The sequence below is a fragment of the Apteryx rowi genome, unplaced genomic scaffold (genome assembly GCF_003343035.1).
Source record: "Apteryx rowi isolate R43461 unplaced genomic scaffold, aptRow1 scaffold_180, whole genome shotgun sequence".
Lineage (NCBI taxonomy): Eukaryota > Metazoa > Chordata > Aves > Apterygiformes > Apterygidae > Apteryx > Apteryx rowi.
Genome location: NW_020448086.1, coordinates 764,458 through 775,396, shown reverse-complemented (window position 1 = coordinate 775,396; position 10,939 = coordinate 764,458). Strand labels below are relative to the sequence as shown.

At 36.5% G+C, this 10,939-nt stretch overlaps 1 protein-coding gene and 1 long non-coding RNA gene across 6 annotated transcripts in view; one reads left to right on the top strand and one right to left on the bottom strand.

Moving 5' to 3' along the window:
- Positions 1-1,360, top strand: part of HAT1 (histone acetyltransferase 1) — a 24,322-nt gene extending 22,962 nt beyond the window's left edge. For 2 of the 4 annotated variants that reach the window (XM_026061385.1, XM_026061387.1), the window contains exon 11: positions 959-1,359. In XM_026061385.1, coding sequence (XP_025917170.1) covers positions 959-1,126 — 168 coding nt within the window. In that variant the 3' untranslated portion in view covers positions 1,127-1,359. Of the gene's footprint in view, positions 1-851 lie in introns of all 4 variants that reach the window. The other 2 variants (XM_026061384.1, XM_026061386.1) reach the window with 2 other exon arrangements.
- Positions 1-9,145, bottom strand: part of LOC112963906 — a 28,750-nt gene extending 19,605 nt beyond the window's left edge. For both annotated transcript variants that reach the window (XR_003252770.1, XR_003252769.1), the window contains exons 1-3: positions 8,551-9,145; positions 4,955-5,017; positions 3,640-3,765 (exon numbers count right to left, since the gene is read on the bottom strand). This is a non-coding gene — a long non-coding RNA (uncharacterized LOC112963906). The remainder of the gene's footprint in view (positions 1-3,639; positions 3,766-4,954; positions 5,018-8,550) is intronic.
- Positions 9,146-10,939: the final 1,794 nt, after the last annotated feature.

Below are 10,939 nucleotides of genomic sequence, written 5' to 3'. Positions count from 1 at the left end.
AATTTGGTATACTAGTGAACAAGACATAACACTAAGGTAGTTCAGAAGGTGAACAGCTTGTGAATGTTTTACAGACTATTTGATTATAGTATCAAAATAGGAAAGACTGACTATGGGCTAAATAGTCTTTAAAAAGTTTTGATTGTTGAAGCATAGAGATAACTTCTATAGAACAAACGGGGAACTTCAGAGAGAAGAATGCTTTACGCCATAATGTAAAAACTACTTACTGGAGAGTATCTGTATTCAAAGCAAACTCTGCTCTGGTGAGAATTCTTCTTACTTTATCCTACAAGGCCAATGCGCAGCATTCAATATATCAGCTGAATAAAAATATATTTGGGGAAAGAAACACCTCAAAATGCTCTTGTAATTAAGTAAGAAACAGGTAAACTGCATGYATGTGGCAAACAGCAAGGGGCACTCCTGATGTTTGTGTGTACAAGTATGTTTATGCCTGTAAGCTATCTTATTAGTGCATTTCAGTGCTGTTACTGCTTATCCCTGGTAACTTTTKAATCATTTGTAACAATTCTAGAAATGTTTTCTATATACTGGAGGCTTAAAATTAACCTGATGGTCAATTATAGGAACTGAATTGACTAAAGAGACATAATGGAATACAAGCTTGATTAATATCAACATAGAGCTAATACATTCTGGACAATTTTCTATAATCTAGTTTTTCATGCCATACATTTTTCTTGCTAATAGGAGTATCACTAGTCCTAATCTGTTTGCTTAAGAAACTTAAATTTCTCACTTTTTTTTATTTCTGCCCAGTAATACAGAAACTGTGAGGCTTTAACAGAAAAGATTTTCTAATTACCACTGTTACTTTTTTTTTTTAGGATTAGTAACACCTTAAACTAGATACTGAGATGGAATAAATTTAAATAAATACTATACTCTTGATGATACTGGTTGTGTTCAAACTACTGTTTGTTTAATTGCTTAGAAAAAGCAGAGAGAACTTGCCAAGATGAGAAGGTGTCTGAGACCAGAGGAGCTGACAAATCAGTTGAACCAAATAGACCTAAACATGCAGCATGAACAGTTAGAAGAGAGCTTCCAACAACTTGTTTCAGATTACCGAAGAGTCCTAGAACGACTTGCGCAAGCATGAAGATCCTACCTTTTCTGTACAGAAAACGTGCAAATTTCTATACAGTGTTGTGAAGCACATCCTTAATTGCTACTTAATTGCAAAATCTCATGTGACGTTTTAATCACATTAAGGTGACTTGTGTTTCTGTGCATTTTGAATATTTTCTATTTTTGTGTTGTAGATTTTAAAATGTTGTACTCTAGGTTTGAGGGCACTTACTGCTGAAATAAACAATGTAGATTCTCAAACACAGTAACACTGCCATTGTTTGAATTTTCTTTTACCCTTCTGTTTTGCCTTAGGATTTAATAGATATCTGAATGGCAAGTTAGTACATGAATCTAAGTGATGTTTATATCACAGCTCTGTTAAATCTCTCCTAATGTGATCCTCCTTGGGCTGCTGTGCTGGATTCTCTTGTGCGCTTCTGTGGGCCAGTTTTAACATGGTATGAATAGGCTACACCACTTTTGTCTGTCTGGCATGCTTTCTGAGTACAGGCTCTTTACCCTTACTTATAAGTGGATCCTGCTGCATTTAGCTGTCAGGACCCCTTCTAATCCAGCTTTTAAAGGACTTTAAGCATATCTTTCAGATCCCAAAGTTTGTAGGTTGATCACTTCAGGGTGGTTATTTCAGGGAAGTATCTCAGTTGAGGAAACAGCCAAGACTTTAAGGACTCCAAAAGTACTCTTTCTTTAGCTAGCATACAAAACATACAAACTTGTAAGGAAGCAAGTGCCTACATCTAGTTTCTTGACTTTATTTTGCTATTATGTCTTGGGCTTCAGATTAGTTGTCTTAAGAATCCAGTCTCTTTTCTCCCTCAGTGATCCATTGCACACTGTGGTTCAGACTTTAAAACTTACTGCCTTGCCCTATAGCCAAGAGAACTTCATTTGAATTAGGATCACTGAAAATGATTAACCATGTTAATAGGCCTAAAGGTTTCAGGTCCAGCTTTCATAACTGAGATCTGTAGATTGACAGTTCTCTATAAACATCTGATTATGATGTGAAGAAAAACTGTAATGTTTTCTTAGTGTTTAAAACTTTTTTTGTGTTTTCTACTAAAGCCTTTTTAGAAATTTTCACTCTTCTGGCTAGGACCTCTTACCTGTGTGATACCATAGGTCTCACCTATCCATAGTATCCAAATCTATGATATTCATTAATAATTAAAACAAACAACCTCAGGCCTCTTCTGACTATAGTAGTAAAACTGAAGTAAYGTTTTTTTGTTAAACATGTTCCAAGTGCTGGTGATAACCCAGAAGAAGCAAAGATGAGTTGAACTATGCTTTAATTTGTTTTTTTTTTTCTGCACAGAGAACTAGGATACTTGTGCCTCTAGGGAAGTCTGCTGAAGATGTTAAATGCTAACACTGCTCAGTCTTTTGCCTTACTGAGGCTGAAGCCACTCATGAAATGCAAGAAGCTTGAGCCTTTTAAGAAACTGTAGGACTAACAAGAAAAAACAGCCTTGATGGGCTGTTTGCTCATTTATAGTGATTGACAGTACTTTTCCTCTCTAAGTTATTCTTCTCACAGGAGGGAATGGAAAGTTGGAAGAGTCTGGCAATTCTGCTCCTTTCTTCTCTCTAGTACCAGATGTGGAAAGGGAAAGAAGATGTGGCTGTTATCATCTCCAAGTTACATGGATGCTCCAAAAGGAATGAGAAATAACATGAGACCTAAACTTGATGTTAGATGTAGTAAAGGCTGTCATATTTAATTGATGGTGGGGAATGGATATGGAAGAAGCTACTGAGCCAAAAGGACAAAAATCACTTTTCTTAGACAAATAGTGTAACTTCTCTCGCACATTGGTTAGGGTAGATTAATCCTTTCATAACCTATTAGTTTTTGGGTTTTTTTCCTTCTACRTTAACAATGTTGAAGGAGTTGCTTGAACTGTTGAGTCCAGTTCCCCTAGTGATTAGTAGTGATCCCCTAGTTTCAGCGTGGTTTCTTGTTTCAGTATGGTCTGGGTACATCTGGAACATTCTCAACTGTTGGGATGTATCTGTATGCAACAAAAGTTATGACTTGGTTTACAGGAACTGTCTTGCTACTAATGGGCATCAAGGCTGTGAATAAACAGCCTCTTAGAGATCTAGAACTGAATTCTGCTATCCTGCAGCAGATTACAGCTTCTACAGTACTGCGCCAGGAAAGACACTGTGAGTACTCCCTAATCCATTACAGTTAATTGATTTAATTATCTGAAACTACCTTCATCAGCAAATTAAACTAGCCCTTCTGACTTTGCCTGAAGTGGTCCAAGAGGTGTCTGGACTATCCCTTGGCAGAGCAAAAGAAACAATAATTGTTTGTATAAARGTGAGGTTTAAGAGCTGGAGAACAGCGATAGTTTAGTTGACACTATTACTTGGACAGCATGTCTAACAGTTTATTTCTGCAGACTTTTGGGGCATGTTTGCTAGAACTAACATTTTAGAGATTAAGCATTAATGGTAAAGTTGACTAAACACTCAGATTTTAGTGGATGTTACTAGATACACTCTTACCTTTCTGACTTGCCAGTCCAGATACTTGTTTCCACAGTTTTCAGTGGTTTCAGTCACAAATTTCACCTACAAATTAGCTGCAGGATTCTTGTCTTTGAAGTGCATACAGCAKCAACTCCAACTGTCCTACAAGTCGTATTTATGAAATAAAAAGAAGTTTGATATTGTAAATCACCTCTTTTTACATAACTCCTGTTTATATTCCTGTATTAGTATAATTAGGAACAGGGACCTAATACTATATTTAAATAAATACTTCTCAATGTATTATAGAAAATAGCACAGTTATCACTGATACTGTTTGAATTGCATGCTGAGAAAGGACCTGGGAACTAATGCCAACTGTCTACATAGATTTGCAATGAGATACTGTAGGGGGGAATATCCAATATTGTGGATTTGTTAGCAGATGCAGGAACACCTAGACTTCGTAGTTGCTTTTCATCTGTACATTTTAGCAAATAGGAGTGCAGGAATTAGACAGCTGAAGCTGAACACTATTACAGTCCTCTTCCAGTCTGGGCACAATATGGCACTAAAATAATCCTGTCTATAAATGACTTTTGTTCAAATACATCATCTGTTATCCAAGGCTTCTTATCTTAAGCTGCTATTGTGCTTCTTTTGAGTTACTACCTATTAACAGGAACTTAGAGCAAACACTAATAATAGGTTCATGTTATTTAATTTCCTGTGTGGCTTTTTTCTCCATTTTGACTAAATCCAGATTCCTTAGTCATTTCACTCAAAGATCAAGTGAAACTTGCACCACCACATATTGATACAGCATTTTTAAAGTTTGGTGCATTCAAAATACTCATGAATTTTCAGCATATACATTATTAAGATCTGAAAGTATATTTAAAGTTTTTCATTGTATATGCTTCAAGCTGCTGCTCTATCCTTCCATCACTTAAAAATACAGTCACAGCAACAGTGAATCCATTTTAAGAAAAATTAATGACGTAACTTCAGAACTGTGAATCTAGTTCCCTTGATAGAAAGAAATTTTGTTTCTGTGCAAAGCTATTGACAGTTGTGCCATTCCAAGAATACAGCAGTTTTTGGCAGCATGGCTTTTTTCTAATGATGATGCCTGAAAATGTAGCTTGACTGTGAGGTATCAGGTAGTAGGCAGAGCTATGAGTTAGAAAGTTTTTCCTTTGAACCTACAAATATATTAAATCCAAAATCTCAATGTCTTATTTCACAGTGATTTTTTTATAAAGACATTGAAAGAGGTGAGACTATCTATAATAAAAAGTTTAGTAAAAAGAATTAAATATTTTTTGAATAAACCAATTCCTCTGCTTACCTGAGAGGTCCTAAGTAAACAGATCCATGTTTCCTCTGCAACAGTGGAGGACACTGTAAGTGCCTAAAACAGATCAAGAAAGGAATACTTCTTAAAAACACTATAATTCAAATATTTAGAAGGAGGGGACATGAAAGAAGTTCATTCTAACTGTATTGCCTGATAATCCAACAATGCTCCATCTTAGCAAAATCAGGAGTCAAATCTTATCCCTTACAGCCAACTAAATAGGCTCTGAGAAAGACATTTAACAACTGCTCTGCCTTATGGGGCAACAATGTGGAATTTTACAACACCAATTATAAAAATAGATCAACTTGTTTCTTTGCAAAATATATTGGTTTTGAAACTCTCATTAAACATTTTTTTAAAACATACTTTTATATATTTGTTTACAAAATATTCCTAGAATAAAAAGCGATTCCTCTGCCTTTCTGCCAGCCCTAAATAGACAGGGCCTTAAGAGGGACTAACCAAAGCAAAATGAGGAAGCACTCCATTCTATTCTCCCATGCTTCAGGTAGTGAGTTAGAGATGTTTTAAAGCGAGTGTAAAACCAGAAAGAAACTATGCTGAGAATTGGCTAATCAACCTTTGCAGCACTTAATGCCCCCAGCTCCACAGCTTGCAATAATTTCAGTATTTGCCACATTCCATGAGGAATCGCCACAGAACCCTGTCACTTCCACAACCTGGTACTCCCAAAATGTATTTGTCTTTTTAATCTCTCTTACTTTCAATTTTACCTGGGCCAGAGAACTAAGTTCCCTCGATGAATTTTATATTCCTATGTTTTTATACCAGTAGACAACTTGCCTCTCTTCTGTATCTTTCTCTTAGCAGTCCTCAAAGGATGATTGATGCAGCAACTGAGGCTCTGCAGCCTTTTTGGATATGTAACCACAGCTAGGAAGTTATTCAGAGCTCCACTTCTCCCAGGCCCATATACCTACTACCCAACTAAATGCATTCTTTTTAATAGAAGAAAAAGCTGCACTGCACATAGGCATAAAACATCCAAACATGCAAAGAGCAGAGACATAGAATGACTGTGAACAAATCTAGCCTGCATGATCGTTATTGGTGCATTGAAATATTATCCTAAGAGGTAAATCAAGTTCTGAAAACTGCTTATATTTAGAAACCAAGATCAAACTGTTTCCCCTGATGTATTTTGAAACATAAACGTTACCTACTTCAGATACTAGGAAACAACAATTAGCTCAACAATAAATAATGTGAAATAAAAAAATACCTATAATTTCAAAACTGAGAAGGCAAGCTACTTGAAGTTACAGGATTTGAAGGATGCTTAAACCACTGTAATATTGGGAATAAAGGCCTATATAGTTGAAGCAGTAGCTTGGGCAGCAAATGTCCATGCCTCCTATGAAGAAACACACAAAGCTGCTATGTGGCAGTTTAGGCAATTCAAGACTGACCTATTGTCTCTCTCTGCAATATCAGCAGGAGGGTAAGCAGCCCACAATGTCTATACGAARGATTTACGTCTGCTTATATAGATCATTTTTTCAATTCCTTTTTGTCTCTCACTGAGACTTTGTTGCTCTTTATGCTTATCCTTTATCATATTGTATGATTGTCAGACACTAGAAGGCTTGAAAATCTTATGTTGTAGATTTTASCATTTTACCTTTTCTCCCAGTGTCAGTTATGACCTGATTTCATCAGTATCAAACTGTTAGAGCTAGAAATACGTGTTATATTTGTACGCCTATCACCTAAAAGGTTGGAATCAAGGCTTTCGAATTGCAAAATATTATTCTCTAACACTACTGCTTTGTGAAACATTGCTTGCTAGGATAATTTGGACTTGAAGCTGAAAAAAAAACAGCATGGAAAAATATTAAAATCTGGTATCTCATAAGCAAGTATGTGTTGCAGCTATTTCAGTTGTCTCAAATAATGCAGCTAAAAATCATGCAGAACAAGGTTTTTTTCCCATGACATCAACATTTCCAGTAATTTTTCACTGCTAGTTCTTCTCCAATGATCAGAAAGATTTCAATCAAAYCATGAGTTCTATCTATTAAAATATTTCATTTACAAAAGGGTATTAGCCACACAGGTAGCAGTAATTGGAATTGTGAGGCTAAAAATTTAGTGCAGCCAGTAAAAATGGAAGACTACTACACAAAGCAATACAAATAGATGCAAGCTCTGCTCAGGGGACCCTGACTACCGTCATTCTGGTTTATATCTAAGGAGTGAAAATTGTAGGAATGGGCTTTCCTCCCTGTCACTCAAATCTTTTAAATTTAAAAAAAATAATAATACAAATCAGAGTCTCTACTCAAAACTACTCATTCAAATAAGTATTCACTATGTTCTTTGTACCTTGTGCTGAAGCCTTTGGTAATAGTCATTGCAAGAAATGGAACTACAGACTCTGTATCTGGACTTCTTTTTAGACCAATAATAGAACAAGCAAGTGTATCATTTATCAAACAATTCCCAGATTTCCATGTTCAAAATGTTTTTACTTCTCCAATTTAGAGAAGCAAATAGAGAAGGGGAAGAAAAATTTCTGCCTTCAGTTCTTCAAAACTCATTTCAGATAGAAGACTCGCACACAAATTGAAGGAATCTAAGGTAATGACATAATAAAGACAAGACCTTGGGAATATGTATTTCAGAATTCCCTCTTTGCCATTGCAAAAAATCTAGGTATAGCAGGASCAGAACTGTGTGCTATTTCTTCTACAGTAGCACTAACTTCTTGCTTTATTTACTAAAGAATAGGTACTGCTGTAAATATTCCTCAAATAAGAGGTATATGCTCCTTTTAAGGTTGTGGCACAGCTTGAGTGGAAGAAATTGAACACATATGAAATCTAGTTCAGCTTGGAAAAGTTTGACATCCACTTTTTTATTTCTATATGGTATGATAATAAGGGAAGTGTTACATGTTCAATATCTGTTATTTTTTAATGCTTATCTTTCTTCCAGTTGAGCCTTTCTCAAAACTATATATATACAATTGTGCTTTTTAGACTCTCATAGTTTCATGGAAAAGATAAAATCTTTACCTGGAATGAGTTTAACATGATAACAACTGTAAATATGTGATTTCACTTTCCTTACAGCTGTGATGTAACAATTTAGTATAAGCTTTGTCTATTTGTAAACATTCTGTATCACTGATTTAAGAGCAGCTTCCCAATGCTTGCTGCTCACTTTGAAAGTATAAAAAAATCAAATGCTTATCTATATAGAGATATGAGAACTTCATGTGTCATTAGAAGACATAATTGTACAGACGGAGACCCAAGCTTGCCTCACTGTAGTTACACACTCTCCTGTTTCTGCATATCTTCTCTGAGAATGCATTTCAGCAAGACTTGCTGAGCCAATCTACCAACTTGCTGCTGTTGACAGAAGCAGTCCCCACTCCCAGCTACACGCTCCTCYGCTTCCCTTGTATTTCACTATTCAGTGAGCCAATTCAGCTCATTAAACTGGCAAAAACTATTCTGGGAAAAAAAAGCAAACCAAACAACAGCTAGACAAGAGAGACAAGAGTATGCCACGGACTGGCTTTAGCCAGTTTATCGCACTGAGACACTGAGGCTTACCGAGACATCAGTTGAGTTCCAGGACCAGCATAAGGGAGTGCATAGGACCATGAAGCCAGGAGCAGAAAAGGGGAAGATATGAATCACTGCATTTGTTTTATTAGTAGGTAGGCAGTAACAAGTCACGATTAAGAATGCACTCCACAGCACTTAAAGCCAATCTAAATYAAAGGGGCCACATTCCAGGCCACCAGCCACACATTAGTGCACTTTCCTGGGCACCAGCACTGGCATTCATTTGGTCTCAACGTTAAATGGTTTAGGAGAAAAACTAAACTAGGAGAAAATAAATTACTTTTTTCCCGTAGAGCTAGTTTTCTGCAAGTTCAGGACTCCAAACTATCTCACCACGGATCAGATGAACACCAGTGCTGGTATAAGGACACCTATTTGTGATTAGAGCAGGACCCAAGCAGCAACAGCCTGATCAGTATAAACTGCTGTGGAACAAAATTACCTTTTGAGACAATCTTAGATAAACTCTAAGCAACCTCAGAAGTATCCAATTGCTAGAAGCATGTTTGTATATTGCTCTACATAAGATTTATGTATTTATAAAGCATATCTCTGTTGTGTTATACACTGTTACAAACTCTTTTTAACCTTATATTTAAAAGCCTAGTTTTATGCCCTCCTTAGCACATCTTTTGCTTATTTTAATATCTGCCCGCCCAACATCATGGGGGGGGGGGGGAATCAAGATGCTACCTGACAGTACAGAGCAAATCTAAGTAAGATAAAATGTGCAAGACTCTCCTTGAAGAACATAATACAAAGATGTGTTCAAAGGACCCTGAGTTTCAAAGTACTTTCTCCAAGCTGCCTCTCAACCTGAAGCTCAGGACAACCTGAGACATCACTGACCATCTTAAACATTTCAAAAGATTTGACAGATGCGAACAAAAGATAATTACATAAACAAGGGGAAAAAATAACATATATTCTTTTGATAACAGAACTGGAACTCAGGAGAGTATGATTCTTTAGGTTTACTGTGTTAAGATATGGTGGGTTTCTCCTTTTTGAAATAAGATTTGTTCTCATTATATTGGTATAAAGTCCCTAACAAATCTGGTATTTTTATTTCTTAGTACAAGGAGAAAATCCTCATCTAAGCACTAATTAAAGACCACCGAATAATGACTTTGTTGCTAGACTTTAAGATTCATCCAGAGATTGCAAGAATTGCAGAACAGTTGTTCTCTTGGAACATAAAACAGCAGAGAAGTCTGTTGATCCCCTCTTGGTTTCTGATATGCAAAAGAAAATCAGTCCAGTCTAATAACCTGACATTTAAGGGCAAGGTAATTACAAATGTGGTAGCAGAGTAGATCTAGTATTGTCTCCAGTTCTTGCATTTTTTTATGCCATCAACTGGCTTTTTTTTTTTCAGGCTTAGTTATAATATCAAATTCTGGTCCTACAGCAACAGACAAAAGCCAAATGATCACTTACTTTCTCTGACAGTAGCCTCTGATTTCACTGACTAGAAGATACTTGTTGACTCATATATAAGGTTCCCTTAGAGCACTTTGTTTCTCTCCTTTAATGACAGGAAAAGATGACGGCGAAATACTCATCATCCATAGCTACTTTTATGTGAAGTTTGCTTTCCCTTTAGGCACGCACGGGCAGACCCACTCCAACGTATATGTAGTTACTTATGCCAAACAACAACAATAACGTGTGATTGCTTTACACTGCAGCTTTCTCACAGAACCAGTGGTTGGGTGTTTACATTCCTAAAGCCTTGCAAAGATAAAAAATAGGATGAAACCAAGCTTAACAAGACTGAACTCCTGAAAGACCATACTATGCTTTAGATTTAGGAAAAAGATGAAGACATATCTCATTTCTGCTCTGCGCATCAAATGTGTACATACCTCTCACCAGTGGGTAGTGATGCTCACAGAGTGTCACTAGGCAGCTTAGGAATGCCACTTCTTCCTTTATTTTTAGCTCTATTTTTCTTCTGTTAGAATCTTGTCATTCCTCCCCCCATTGAAAAACTATGATGAAACACGTCAGCTGGTGCAGAATGTGGCTGTAAGAAATGGATCCAGAGGCAGTACAAGATACTGTATTGATCTTCACACTACTATCTGGTCTGGCTATAAGTTATATGATAGGCTGCCTTTTGAGTTGTGGCAGTTGATTAAAAGACGCATTTTTGCTAGCAATATCTATACAGGACCATTGAGAGGATGGTAGCACAATTTTTGAGCAGAGGACTCCTGGAATCTGCTCCTTAAAGRCAGAAATACACACAGTGTAAGTTTTAAGTTCATACATTTTTCAGGCTTTTTCCAGAGTAGGTGAGGGTAAATAGCATCAGAGTTCCTACCTGCCTTGGAGTTTGAGCCTATTCTTGTTAGCTAAATTATAAAAT